This window comes from Marmota flaviventris, chromosome 12 (assembly GCF_047511675.1).
Source record: "Marmota flaviventris isolate mMarFla1 chromosome 12, mMarFla1.hap1, whole genome shotgun sequence".
NCBI lineage: Eukaryota > Metazoa > Chordata > Mammalia > Rodentia > Sciuridae > Marmota > Marmota flaviventris.
In genome coordinates, this window is record NC_092509.1 from 36,894,304 (window position 1) to 36,909,835 (window position 15,532).

Genomic DNA, 15,532 nt, shown 5'->3' on the forward strand with positions numbered 1-15,532 from the left:
CATCATATATAAGATTTGCAAATATATTTTCCAATTCCGTGAGTTACTTTAACACTGTTGGTAGTGTCCTTTAATGCACAAATATTTTAAATTTTGTTGTAGAACATTTATCTTTCAGTAACCTGTGCTTTTTTGTTGTTGATATTGTTGCCTGAGCTTTTGTTATCAGTCCCAAAAAATCATTACTAAATCTAAGGTCATGAAGGTTTCTCCTTATGTTTTCTTCTAAGAGTTCTTAGATTTAGGTCTTTGAATTGTTTTGTGTTAATTTTTGTATATGGTACAAGGTAAGGGTCCAACATTTTTCCATGTGAATATTTAGTTCTTCCAGCATCACTTATTGGAAGGTATTTTCTAAGCAAGAATTGTTCTAGTGAATGTTTCTAAAGCGATTTGTGACAGTTTCAAAGGTCAAACAAATAATGATTAAGTTGTGCATCACTTAAGGTAGATTTTGACCTCTCCCAAGTTGAAGAGTACTGGAAGAACTAAGATCATTTACATTCCTCAGTGAGAAAAAAAAAATAACATAGGCTTCTTGGACAAAGAAGACAAGACTGAAAAGTTACAGGATCATCCATTGGTCAAAGTACACCTGCCTGGTATGCTGGTATACAAACTTTCAGACTCGGTGGTTAGAGAGTCCTCCCTCTTACCTGGCCACCGGGAAGGCTGGTGAGGAACATGTCCTCACCACTTTGGAGTTTGATTATTCTATTGGCATTTGCTAAATTAGATGGTGAAGCTGGTGGACTTAAGCAGCAGCTACGAAAAAGAAGTATTGATAACCTCCAACAGTAAGTAAACAGGGGTAATTTTTGTTGATGGAATAGGGAAGTTCCTTACCACTTTTCACAAGCAGCCAGATGAGCAATAGTGTAATTTTGCTTGAGGAAAACAGTGATGGCAAAAAGCCAACAGGGAAAATTATTTGGACCGATACATGGAATTACTTTCTTATGTATAAATTATTTATTTTTCCATAAGCTTGCTATATGGTTACTAGGAGGTATCTCCGGGAAATTTACAGAGAAAGAAGTGGCAGATGACTAGATGTATACCGTCTGTAATTACTCAGTGAGAAATTATTTAGATTTAAAAATTATATGTGCTAATTACTGATACAGTCTCTGGTTGTCTTACATAGGCCTCGCATAGCCTCAGAGAGGGGAAATTTAGTGTTTCTTACATCATCTGCCCAAAACATTGAATTTAGAACTGGACCCCTGGGAAAAATTAAATTAAATGATGAAGACCTCAGCGAATGTTTGCATCAGGTAATAAATGTACTGCACACCTATTGAAGTCATTTTGCATATCAATATATAGTGACTTAATCGAACAGCTCTGTTTTAATCTGTACCTTGACTCTTTAGCCCAGAGAACACGATTGGCAGTAAGATGAGTTCTTTTAAAGGACAGTTACCTAGAGTTAATGGTGGGTAGAGGGAGTAATGCTAACAGAAGTGGCTCATGGTACAGAAAAATGTACCCTAGTCCAGAAATAATATGGAGGATGGTACTTGAATTCCTTTGTAAGGGAGGTGAAGGGGAGGGTAACCAGGGAAAGGTGTTGATGTGACAAGTTTACTTTTACCAAAGAACTGTATTGGACAATTATTCTCATGCCTTATTGAATGTTTTCAGTGTCAGTATTTATTACACCCTGCCTGCAAATCTGCTATAATGTAAGAGTTAGCATTGTTTGGAGCATACTGTAGGTCGTCTGCTTGCATACTACTTGATATGCATGATCTCATTTGACCCTCACAGCTACCCTGTGAAATGGGTTTATTATTACCACATTTATAATGGAGCTAAATGTACCCTAGCACTGTTAAATAATTTGCTCAAAGACACACAATAAGTGGCTGAATCAGATTTAAAACTCGAACAGTCTGGTTCTAAGCCAACTTTCTTCATAAGCACCCTAAACAATTATGGGAAATATGCAAACAGAAAATACATTAATGTAGTGTTATGAAAAGGTTTAGGGGAATTATGCCAATGCTATTTTGTTCTAAAGTTTATTATTCACAGCATTATTTTAGTATTTATAATAGGCAAGATCATAGTGCTTAAAACAGAACATAACTCAAGTTTTTTTATTAGAGTCTTCTAAGATATGCATATTTTTTTTTTTACCAGCGTTCTTCTTCTCCTTCTTTTTCTTTTAAAAATAGATTGAGAAAAACAAAGATGATATTGTAGTTTTAAAAAAGAGTGCAGTTGACCTGCCCCAAAATGTATCTAATCAAATCCATCAGCTTAATTCTACGGTAAGGACTTAATTCTACGGTAAGTCTGACATCCACATTTTAAGAGTAAATGAGTTCTCCTTAATTCAACTTTGTAAGTAATTCATTTTGCAGGGGACATACATCTTCTCTTTTTATCACTGTCGTTATGGACTTTTTGCTGAACTCGCATAACTCTAATGGAGGACATAGAGGTGTTGGTGGACAGAATGTTGGAAATACGAGGGCAACGATATGTTGCACATGCGGACATTATTCAAGTTCTGAGATAACCTTCTTATTGGTGAAGGGGCTTATGGCTGTTATGAGGATTTCAATAGAGTGTCCAGAGAAGCAATGAGACAGCTTATCAGTAGGGTGTACTTCTTTTAAAAAAGACCTAGGAAGGAGCTGGGTGTGGTGGCACAGGCCTGTAATCCCAGCGGCTCAGGAGGCTGAGGCAGGAGGATCTTGAGTTCAAAGTCAGCCTCAGCAACTTAGTAACGTCCTAAGCGACTCAATGAGGCCCTGTCTCTAAATAAAATCAAAAAAGGGCTGGGGATGTGGCTCAGTGGTTAAGCACTCCTAGGTTCAATCCCCATACACACAAACAACAACAACAAAAACAACAACAAAACAAAACAACAACAACCTAGGAAGGAAGGAAGGAAGAAAGACATGTGACGGAAGGGAATAAGATGCAAGGGAAGCCTAGAGGGGAGAGGAATGAGGAGGGAAAAGTGAATGAAAATGGGAACAAAGTCAGCCCCTGGCAGAGTATATTAGGAAAATATGCCACGGGGTACAACACTGTGTGAAATACCTTGGAACCAGCTAACTGATGTTTTTGTCTTCCCCACTGCCAGCTTGTGGCTCTCGAGAGAAAATTTCAAAGCTTCCAACAGGTAAGGCCCATAATGACTAGATACCTTATATCTTTCACTGAAAAATACACAAGAACCATCGACAGAGTCAATATCCTTATTTTAAGGGTAGATAGATGATTGATATCAAAGATGTGCTTTTCCCATAACTTAGTTCTCATCCCAGCTTCTGCTTCCCAGGATGCAGACAAGGACCCTGAATCTAAGAGAGATGCAGTGACCAGGCCAGGGTCACTGGGCGCGCGTGAGGTTTTGTGCCTCCAAGTTCATCGCCCACGTGGATCCCTTCTCACAATGGCACCTTTAACTCTTTGACAGTAGGTTTAAATGTGCTCTGCTTGATCAGCTCTCCGTCTCCCAACTTGCTGATTCTGGCATCGAGGACTCAGTTTTGAAAAGTGAAACATGTTTTCTAACATGAAGTTCCAAAGTCTGGGGTGTATCACAAATATTTCAGATTTCCTTGAAATTCCATTTGCTGGTAACTAAATTTGAACCATTTCATACCACAAATGTTCTATAACTTTACCAAATGCTTACAAGCCGACTATGTACTTCCAAGCTTCTTACCTTTTTTTTTTTTTTTTTTTTTTTTTTGTGAGAAGCTGGACTCTTTAAAGACTTTTATGGAAACCATAACCTTTTATCTAGAGAGATGTAGACTCTCCCCCTAGTTGCAGTTTTGTGGGATTCTAGATTAAGACTCTCTGTAGAACATTGTTCTCTACTTTCTGTGCTTGAAATTTGTTAGCAAGTTTATGTATATATTCGTTTTCCCCACTTTGACAATGGGTTGCACCCTGAGGCTTCATCATTTTAAGAAGTGGTTGAGTGAATGAAAATTAGTAAGGAATTGTGCTATACAACAAAACCCAGCACTAGAGTTTTTAGCCTTCTAAAAGGCTTCACTGTTTCTGCCAAAGGTCAAGAACTAGAGAACATAGTCCCAGTGAGCACAGGGTGTCCTCTTTCTCCTCATCCCTCCTGGAGAGTTTTTAGCGCTTTCTGAACAGAAATGCCTCTCAGCCTTTGGTCAGGGCATAGGCTCTCCAGCCACCACAATCCCTATCACTCCCTATTGTCTTCCTTCTGACTGCTAACCTTCATTTCCTGCTGGGCCCCATGAGTTTTGGAGTTTCAAATCCCCAGACAGTGTTGCTTTTGTAAGTCAGAAGAACTTCTAATGAGCTCCTGGTGAACATTCTTAATAGTGCCTTTTGATGGACACAGCTCATTATGGTACTGGCACAAAGACAAAGAGAATAATGAAAGAGAACAGAGTCCACAAAGAGAACTCCCCCCAATGCACATGTATGGTCTCCTGATTTATGACAAAGGTAGAGAGAGAATAGGCTGGACCACAGAACTGTCCTCTGGCTCTCTATTTTGTCTGTAAACAAAGGAAATGAACTTGCTTTTTTGCTGTGCGTCACTGTATATATACCTAAATGTAATGCATACTTTGATCCTATTTAGGCAGAGAAATCAACTATCAGTAAAGTTAATAAAAATAGATTCGTTGCATTATCCTTTGTCCCCTCAAAAAAGGTGTCTCTGTCCCTAAAGACATTAAAAATCTTATAAGATTGAAACTGGGAGCTGACATTAGTTTAGAATGGCCAGGTTGTATAGACAAAGGTAGGTCTGTTTGCCACCGGATTGAATGAAAGCGGTCAGGTGAGCACAAGGTGGGGGGTGGATCTCAGCGGGCCACATTGCAAACAAAGGGGCTTGGAGCAAAATGAGTTCAGTCATTTTAACCCATGGGAGGAGGGGGTGGCAGTAAAAAGGGATCAGATTTCAAAGGCTTATCTGGAGGTACTAAAGATAAGAATAACAGGGCAAAAAATGGGAGATTTCCATTTATTTTTTTCTTAGTGCAATCAGAATCATTCGCTCTTGTACACTGACCCATGAACAATTCTTTTCCAGAGAATAGAGTAAGGACCTTCTTCCTTCTGGTTAAAAGCACATAAAGAGTTAAGGAATCAGAACACAACTGATAATAGCAAGCACCTCTTAGGTTTTCATAAGAGAATCGATTTGCCAAAGGACCGGAGTAATTGATTGGAAGTGGAGGAGACCCCACTGATAAGGAATAAAAAGAAATTTTTCATACCCGCACTGAGACCTGCCCTTCGTCCTGGGAACTGTGGTGTCATGAGCTCACTGACTGACCTCTCTTTTTTTTCTAGACAGTGGACAAAAACTTTTGCAGCAGCCATCCCTGCCAAAACGGTGGAACCTGCCTCAATCTGCATGATTCTTTTTATTGCATCTGTCCCTCACAGTGGGAGGTGAGTCACTTGCCTTTGATTAAAAGACCTGATGAGTCAGCATCTGTGATTTTTTTATGGACTCATTCAGACATATTTAATTCTTCATCTAAAATCTTCAGGATTCTTGACTCCTGGATCAGAGTGAATTTTACTGTGTATGCCAAAGGATGGCAAGTATGATTATATAACCCAGTGAATGCCAAGCCAACCTAAGGAGGAGTTCACTTGCTTGGATAATTACACTGAAGGCCGTGATATTTCCGTTACCATTAATTTTTTAAATTTATTTTAAAATATTTTTTAATTTGTTCTTTTTAGATAAACATGAGAGTATATTTTAACATATACATAAATGGAGTATAATTTATTCTAATTAGGATCCCTTTCTTGTGTTTTTATATAATGTGGAGTTTCACTGGTCACATATTCTTATATGAACATGGGAAAGTTATATCAGATTCATTCTACTGTCTTTTCTGTTACCATCCTCCTGCCCTACCCTACATTCCCCTTTGTCTAATCCAATGAACTTCTAGTCCCCGTCCCATTATTGTGTGTTAGCATCTGTACATCAGAGAGAACATTAGGCCTTTGGTTTTTTGGGATTGGCTTATTTCACTTAGCATAATATTCTCCAGTTCCATCCATTTACGGACAAAGGCCATAATGCCATTCTTCTTTATGGCGGAATAATATTCCATTGTATGTATGCACCACATTTTCTTTATCAATGCATCTGTTGAAAGGCACCTAGGTTGGTTCTATAACTTAGCTACTGTGGATTGATCTGCTATAAACACTGATGTAGCTGCATCATTGTAGTATACTGATTTTAAATCCTTTGGGTACAAACCAAGAAGAAAACTGGGTCAAATGGTGGCTTCATTCCAAGTTTTCTGAGGAATCTATACTGCTTTCCATAATGGTTGCAACAATTTGTAGTCCCACCAGCAATATATGAGTGAACCTTTTCCCCCACATCTCACCAACATTTATTCAGCCTTGAAAAAAATTAGCATAAATTTAAATTGTTCAGCTTTGGAAAGTAAAATGACTCTTGACATAATTAGTTTTCTTGCAAAATGTTCCTAGCATTACATTAAGTAAATATTCCCAGGCATAGGGCCATTGTAAAATGAGAATTCATCTTGATAAGTCTCTTTGTGTGACTGCTGTATTTTTTTTTTAAGAGAGAGAGAGAGAGAATTTTTTAGTATTTTTTAGATTTTGGTGGACACAACATCTTTATTTTATTTTTATGTGGTGCTGAGGATCGAACCCAGTGCCCTGTGCATGCCAGGCGAGCACGTTACTGCTTGAGCCACATCCCCAGCCCATGTGTGACTGCTGTATTCTTATGAAGAGCTCTGTGGTTCAATTAGGTCAAATATGAATTCTAGAGGAAGGATAACTGATGGTCAATATTAGTATTTTTGTATTTGGCTTAACTAAGGACTTATTTACTGTCCATATGTAAATCCTTACACATACCATATGAAAATGAGCCCTCAGATGCCTCTGTGACCCATGACACCTGACTTTCTTCTTTATGTAACTGCAGGGTCCTCTTTGCTCAATTGATGTTAATGAATGTGCGGTTTATTCAGGAACACTCCTGAGCTGCCAGAATGGAGCCACATGTATGAACACAGTGGGGAGTTACAGGTAACCTCTTTTAAAAAAAGCTGTTGCATTTTTAAAGGACTAAAAGCATCCCATAGTTAAAAGAATCCAAAGTCAATTGTCCGTGTTACCTATAAAACTAGGTACTCCATGGGAAATACGTGGCTCTGATTGAGCAAATACATAGCTATTTTTATTTAGATCAACAAAAGCTCCCAATGCTCTACTCTCACCCCGTGAAGAAGTTCTTTCGCCAGCATCTTAAGGAATGGGAAGAAGGGTTCCCTGTCTTAGTGAGTTCGTGGTTTTAGTAAGCGTAGCTTCATTCAACACTTATGTAAAAATGTTGACCAAAGCAGGATCAAACATTGAACTGTGTTAATTAGTAAATGTGTTTCTTCATGTAGCCACCAGTTCCCTCTCCGAATCCACCTGCAGTTTTCTTTTCTTAAATTTTTATTTGGCCAAATGACTTGTCCACAATATTTTCATCGCCTTCCACAGAAAACTTCTGTTCCTTTTCTAAACTGAGTTAGGCATCACAGTGCCCCATTTCCCCACCACACTTCTAGACTGTTGTCATCAAAGCCATCCATGATGGTTCACATATTAATCTTTTTAATAATCCAATCCAGAACTTTACAGCAGATCATCATCAAGTTTCCTTATGTGGAGTTCCTTAAAAATCACTTTTTAAAATAATCTGTAGATATTATCTTTCCCCATATTTTGACTGGTCTCCTGTTTTTCCAAGAGTATTTAAGGATTAAGAAATGGGTTCCGCTAGGACGTGAACAAATTCTTTCAACACTGGGGTATAATCTCACTGGACTCCAGAGCAATTGTTTGTTCTCTTCCTAGTATCTACTTCCTCTTGCTCTTCAATTCCCTGGGAGAAATATCCATTCTGTTCTTTCCAGAAAAACTGAGGGTAGCAATTTAGTTTTTTTAAAATATTTTTTTAGTTATACATGGACACAATATCTTTATTTATTTTTTATTTATTTTTTATGGGGTGCTGAGAATCGAACCCAGAGTGGGAAGCACTCTGCCACTGAGCCACAATCCCAGCCTGCAATCTAGTTTTTATCCCTGTCATCTATTAAGACATTATTTTCTCAAAAAAGCAGTCACCCTTCTTCTCTTTTCATTCATTAAAGTGATTCTTAAAAAAAAAAAAAGATTCTAATCTTTTAAATCTGATCTTTAAAACTTTTGCTCATTCCAGGTTAAAATTAATTCATTCACTTCTGGTAATATGTTTATGAGTTCAACCATTATGCAAAAATAACATTATCAACCCCTATCTTAAATTGAACACCAGGTTATTAAAGACCCTAAAGGGTGGTACAGGACAAGCTGAGTGTTAGAAATTTGAAGGCACAGCCATTGAACTCTTTTAAAGGCTTTGCTTTTAGGATTTGGCTTTTAATTTAAATGGTCCTTTGCCCCTTGCTTTTATAAATGTTCAGACTTGGGCTTATCTTTCATTCCCTTGAAAGCATTATCTCTTGGTTTCTATTTATGGGCATTTATCAAGGAGAATTGCTACTTGGAGATACCAGTGGCAAATTGTCCTGACTCCCAGAACTTATACTTTCTGGCCTTCCCAATATCTAGAAATGTCCTGGAGATTAAATCTCACTCCTGATATTCCTTTATCGTCACTGTCTGTCTTGGTATCTTGTATGCCAATAAAGTGATAAAGATGTGCAAGGGAGACAAAATCCATCAGCCAAGCAGGCTGTTATTTTTGTTGCTCTCAGCACATTATTTGTCTTCACTGCAAAATAGAAATTGAAAAAAAAAAAAAACCCTTTAGCATTCATAGCTATTTATAGCATGTCCAGATACATACATATGAGAGAGGGAGAGGGAGAAGGAGAAGGAGAAGGAGAGGAAGAAACAGAGAGAGACAGGAAGGGGGGTGGGGAGAGAGAAGCCATTTTATTTGTTGAGCGCAGCATTTCTAAATGAAAGCCTCAACTTTGCAAGAGCAGTCCCAAATCTCTTGTACCTTGCAGTAAAAAGCATAAGGCCTCCATCTGCTGGCTCTGGGAATGATTTTGGCTTTTAATCTTTGCCCTTCATAGATTTGCTGGAAGACATCAGGAAGCAGAACATTTAAATCTGGTTTCTTGCTCTTGATATGAGGATGATTAGTGAAGCCTCAGGAATCCCAGTTGATTTCCTATGCCTTAAGCACTTGAATGGATGCATATCATGGTGACTTTTGGAAGGAATAATATTTTAAAAAATCCATGAGCATAAAATTTAATTCTTTTGCATTGTGTAATCTGTACGTAATGAAACAGAGAGCATTTAGAGGCTTTCTTTAGTCCTATTAATTTTGTGAGGCTAAATCCTTATTAATCAGTAGTTTCACTGAGACTAGAAATCCCTCTGGGAAACTTCAAAACACATTTGCCAATGGAAAACTTGAGTCACTTTTGAATAATCTGGACCTGCAAAATGTGCTCATGATGGACAAAGTTTGCTTTGGATTTGAGGCCTCCTTCAAGGTTTTTGTTTTTAACTCTTATTGCTGATTTACTTGGGGAGAAAAATGGAGTTTTTTATTTAACAGGATTAATAGTTCATAACTGCAAAGACTTTTAAAAAAGATAAAGCACTGTGCAAATACTAATTAATTGGAAGCTCTTTTCATAGACAAGTTTTTGGCAAAAATTATTTTATAAAGTAATAAGAACAAGAAAAATCATTTTCTATTCCTACTCGTTCTTGTGACTAGAGGTCTTACCCCCAACTGCCTCAGACAGCTAACAGAACAGTATTTTGCCACTTCTCAATATTGTTATGGCCTCTTTATTGTGAAGAATTGATATATATTGTTTTTCTACTTTTGTGTTTAAGATAGCCCTTGGGGTCTGAACTTGCCACTCATGGATGGTGTATGTTATATACTTAGGGTTCAGATTTGAAAGGCTTTATAGGAAAAAGCAAAACATAAAATAATTTGCATTTGTTCTCCAGGAATGTGATGATGATTAGTATATTTTCTTTTCATTCATATCAATGGTGGATTTTAAAACATACTGAGCTTAAACGATGAGGATAATCTGGTTTTAACTCAGGTGGTAGTTAAGTATTAAACTTATTATCTCTTTCTGTTAGTCAGTATATTGATATTAAACCTTGGACTCTAACATAAGTTAAACTATGACTATGGAAGCATCTTTGACATTATCTCGATTGCCAAATGCACTTGTAATGTTTCTGAAGTCTGAAAAGCCTAGCTTTATTCTGCTGGAACCAAGTTGGTGATAAAAGGTTATTACAAAGGTGACCTCAGTAACCAATCAGTAACTAATAACTAAGACAAGAGTAGTATTGGGGTCGTTTTAAAATATACACATGGCTTTTATTTTCATGTAGGAAATATATGATTATTCTTTTTCTTTAAAGGCTGTATCAGATCTCCTTGAAAAATACATTTTACATTCAAACACTTTTATGTTAAAAAGACATACACATGCAAAGTCTTCATATTAACTTCACCTTGAGAACATGGAAATGTAACAGGGAAAAATAATGGTGCAGGAGTAACACACACCTGGGTTTTTGTTTATCTTCTATCAATCATCAATTCCGTGGCCATAGGCAGCATGTGTCTGTAAAATGGGATTTAAAATACTTGTCTTGGGATCACAGTGGGGAAGCTTATAGTCTGGTTGGCTTCCCTTCACCCTCTTGACTTCTTATGTTATTTAAATTTAAATGAAAGAGATCTACTTTGTAACTGGTTAAAGGAGAGTACAGGGTTAAGATTCACTCATGTCCCCACGACAATAGCAAGGGAGAAGGAGGAGGAGAAAAAGAGGATTCAACTGCAGGTCCATGGATCACAATCTCCTCATTTACCTGTGGTTAAGTGCTCAGTGATAAGAAAAACACAAATTCTGAGCACTTCCTACAGAGGAATGCAAAAATGAGAAATTATATCCCATCTGATTCAAATGTATATGTCAAGGTCGTTGTACTGTCATGTGTAACTAATAAAAAAATCAAAAATAAATAAATAACCTCTCATAAGCTAAAAAAAAGAATGCTTTTAGAATTCAGTGTGAACCTAGTGCTCATGCATGATTAGTACACTGTGAGTACTGTGTGTCCCAGGGGTTCCCAAACAGATCTCGCATATCCAGAAAATAGACTTAGCAAGGAAGAGAAAAAGAAAGGGAAAAAGAGAGAGAAAGAAACTACATTCAGAAAGCTAGTGATCATTGGTTTTAAGATCTTTTAAAACAATTTTGCAGTTGTGTGGTGTGGTGTGGAAATAGAGTTTTAGCAATAAAGGCAGTTGGATCAAATGCTCAAATGTGTATGACATGTAAACGTTCTGCAATCCCCCTAAATCTAATAAAGTTCTCTGTAAGCATTTTCTATGTAAGTACGAGAAAGAGAAGAAAAATGGGAAGAGAACACATGAGGAAAAGTCTAGAAAAAAGATGAGGGGGAGATAGGTAGCTATAGGTAAGGAAAGAACCGAATTTCTCCTTGAGTTTAATCATTTATTGTGATTCATCTATGATCTTGTCTTAAATGAGAAAAAGCACTCTTGTAATACTGGTAAATGTGATTTATTAATGAAATAGCTTTCATATAAATATATACGATGTTGCAAATTTCACGGCTCACATTTCTGCAAAAAATATTCATTTATCTGCAATTCAAAAATTTAATGGGGCATCCTTGATTTTTATTTGCTAAGCCTGGTAACCCTACATGTGAGTTCGTGGAAACTGTTCACCACTATCTTACTATCTGGCCATGTTCTCTGATTGCTTCTTCCTTAGGAACTGACCAAGGATATCACCACAGCAATTGTTTCTGGTGCCCACCATGCACATGCCACATCCTGTCACCGGGGTGTGGCTCTTGATCCTCTCAAACAGCCAAGCTGATTTCCTGCCATGTGATTCACATGTCATCTGTAGATCTTAGCTGAGCTCCTTGAACCTCAGTGGGTATTGTTGAAAGGGTTTCTTTACCTTGTAGAATGGCCCCTTTTCCAGAAGACTCAGAAACTAGATCCTGTTGCCAGGCATGGGAGGCAAGCAAGGCCATGCAGGTCCCCATCTTCCTTATCTATGTCCCCTGATCCTGAGGGTCAATTCTTTTCAGGAGGGCTTTCTCTGCCAATGCTGCTGGAGTCTGACAAATGGTGACTTCTGGGCTCTTCCATTCCCTCAGATGTGTTCAGATGGTGTGAATAAACTTAGGCTTCTGTGACTCCTCTGTCCCTTCCTTGTCCCATGTTTCTACCTTACCAGTTCCCTTTAAGGCTGCAGTGCAAATATAAAGTTGACTCAGCAACCTTAAGAACAATAATGTCTTTAGCAACTTTCTTTATTTGATCATTATTGGTCTGAAATCTTCTGGTAGCAAAATGCCCTTGGGTATCATATAATAATTACATTTTGTTGTGAGTTAAAATGTGACTATGAAAGAAATGTCACCATGTTGACTACATCTTTTATGGATAGAAGACTTATCACACTTTGTAATATGAGATTAATCATCATAGACTCAGATATGGATATCATATGGCATGCAGGGTTTTACCAACCTGGAGAGCATTCTGGAGTCATTAGTTCCGTCAATGTCACCTGGGCTTAGTGGAAGGTCCAGCAGAATGGATGATGAATGACCTTGCTGATCTCCCTCTTTCCCTTTCCCTTTATCACCCATGGTTGATAGATGTCTGACCTTTGAAAGTATTGTTTGATGACTCGATACTAGAAGAATTGTAGAGGTAGTCTTGTGAGATATTAAGTCTCGATTCTCTAATACTTTATTTGTGAAGACAATACATTTAATAAATCTTTGCCTAGAGCAGAACTGTGATTTTTCTCCCAGGGTTCCAGCCTGCATTAGGATTCCATGTTAATATCATCAATTTGCAATTGAATGTTTTTTTTTATTGATGCTAAGAGATAGACACTAGCCTTTAAGTACAAACCCTGTTATTGCGTTCTTGTGTTACCAACAGTTGCATATGCACACCTGAAACATATGGACCCCAGTGTGCCTTCAAATATAATGACTGTGAAGGGGGCTCTCAGAAGCGCTGTGGCCACGGCATCTGTGAAGATTTGGACCGAGAGCGACCTGGAGTGGTGGGCCTCTTTCCCAAATATAACTCCTTGTGGGACCCATGGCGGTTACTTCTTCATCCTGTACTGACTATGTAGGACAACTGCCCAATAGAACTGCAGACAGGAAGTCATTTCCTGCTCATTAATAGGGCACAGGCAGGGAGAGAAGATGCCATATTCAGAAAACTGGAGCCAGATGTTGAAGATTTCATTATATAAAATACTAAATTTTTATTTCATTATATAAAATACTTAATTTTTATTAACCAAATTCCTTTATGAGTCTCTCTGAGACTTTACCTTCCGTTGGCCTTGTGTGTTTGAACAATGATAAGACATGAAAACACAAAAAGGATTGGTTTTGTCAGCAGCATGTCATTTTGAGTCTGGATTTTTCTGGCCCTGAGCTCCTATACTGCTGCAGATTCTTTGAGTTTACTTCTCTGATATCCCTCTATTCCTGGTCCTGGGGACCATAGCTCCTGGCCCACAAGGTAATCCAATCCTGGCCAGTTTGGCTATTTAGAAGAACTTTGGAACTTTAATTTTCTATTATTTTTCCTGTTCATATGATGTAAATGGTTTTTTTCCAATGGTGGAATGGTGGGGGAGGAGTGAGTCGAGGGGAGGTTGGGAAGGAAAGAATAGACTTTCAAAAAGGAAAAAAATAGGGTTGATTTTCCAAGGTCTATGCCTACATGGGTGTTTTTCCTTCTAAAATCGTAGCAGGGTGAGTACACTGACTTTAATTATATTGACTTGCTGTTCTTGATGATTGTTGCTCTTTTCCTGGCAAGAAAAAAGATAAATTATAGGAGTCTCTTACTCTGAAATAACGATGTGTCCCCTTTTTTTTTCATGGTCTAGTCTAAATGCTGAAATCACAGGGGAAGAAAGAGAAAGGCCATTCAATTGGCTTGATGGAAACGAATGTTAGACCATGAACAGTTGGGGGTTCGTGAGATTTTCAAAGACTTCTCTTGCTCCTTTTCCTGATTGTCTTTGTTTACTCTGTTGTCCTCGTGCCAGGCCAACTTCACCTGCATCTGCGAAGTTGGGTGGGCAACTGGGCCGAACGGTATCTCCTGCACACAGGATAAAGATGAGTGTAGCTTCCAGCCTTCGCCTTGTTCGGAACTTGCACAGTGCTTCAACACTCCTGGCTCTTTCTATTGTGGAGCCTGTCCAACAGGTACATTCTCAGGACCACATGCTAGGTCTGCATGCCAGGAAGGCAAGGCACCAGAACCAATTTCCTTCCCCTACTGATGTGCAATATGAGGACCATTCATAGGAGGTGTTGGAATCTAGTTGAATGTCCTGTTTTACTAACTTCTGCTTGAGAACATCTTATTAATGTAACCTTTGTATAATAGAGATGGAATGTTTCTCCAAAATAGTGCTAGAGTCACATTTTGGGCCAACATTAGCCATAGAGTTTAAAAGTTCTAACCTTTTATTGCCAAGACCATCAATTAACTAGACTTGTGGACAAGAAACAAGTATTTAGTCCTATTTTTCATACTAATCAGATGTTTGCAAACTTGAGTAATTCTTTGTCTCCATTAAAGTCCAGTAGTTTCTGCCTGAGTGTCCTTTGAGTACCTTGTGACCTTCGTATAAATAAGGATGCTTAGCTCTATCATAGCCCCACAGACACCATTCTAAAGGAAAGGCCATATGTTGAGTTGCTGAAAACATGGGCTGTCTCCTCCACGCTCCCTCTCTAACTGTATGAGATCATCACCCACTCAACACAATATTTGTAGGGCACCTACTATGAGCAAAACTCAGTGCTGGGTGCTTTGGAAGCCATTCACCAGTCTGCAGGGAGTTTACAAGGCCTCTCTCTCTGGATGTTCTTAGAAAGTAGAGAACAGATTATCATCATAGCAGCCATTCTTTTATGAAAGAATCATTAAGACACTGAGTAAAGGTAAGCAATTATTGTTTTCATTCTTGCAACCACAACAAAAAAAAATCATGGTAGAACTAGTATTATTCATATTTTTAAATAGGAAAACTTAAGGCTTGGAGAAGTTAAATAGGGCACCAGAACCAATTTCCTTCTACTACTGACATGCAATACGAGGACCATTCATAGGAGGTGTTGGAATATAGTTGAATGTCCTGTTTTACTAAGTTTCCCCAAATTCTGTAGTTTATAAGTAATCAGGATTCTTAGAGGAGACTTTACTTAGACCCAAGGATATAAAGGCTTAAAATTTTAAACATTATTATAATTTTAATAACTTGAATTATAAGAATAATACAAACTTGTTATCAAAATGAAATAAAACAGGAATGACTAAACCGAAATAATATTCTTCACCTTCAATCTCATCCTTTCAATAAAATTAGTTATCCATTTTGCTTACAAACACTGAAAA

At 37.9% G+C, this 15,532-nt stretch overlaps 1 protein-coding gene across 1 annotated transcript in view; it reads left to right on the forward strand.

Annotated features, from left to right (window-relative positions):
- The first annotated feature begins 681 nt into the window (after window positions 1-681).
- The window catches only part of Cubn (cubilin), a 275,809-nt gene continuing 260,958 nt past the window's right edge, over window positions 682-15,532 (forward strand). The window contains exons 1-8 of the mRNA XM_071619663.1: window positions 682-797; window positions 1,148-1,277; window positions 2,184-2,279; window positions 3,104-3,142; window positions 5,317-5,418; window positions 6,962-7,065; window positions 13,037-13,163; window positions 14,172-14,334. Of these exons, the coding sequence (XP_071475764.1) occupies window positions 685-797; window positions 1,148-1,277; window positions 2,184-2,279; window positions 3,104-3,142; window positions 5,317-5,418; window positions 6,962-7,065; window positions 13,037-13,163; window positions 14,172-14,334 (874 nt within the window). The 5' untranslated portion in view covers window positions 682-684. The remainder of the gene's footprint in view (window positions 798-1,147; window positions 1,278-2,183; window positions 2,280-3,103; window positions 3,143-5,316; window positions 5,419-6,961; window positions 7,066-13,036; window positions 13,164-14,171; window positions 14,335-15,532) is intronic.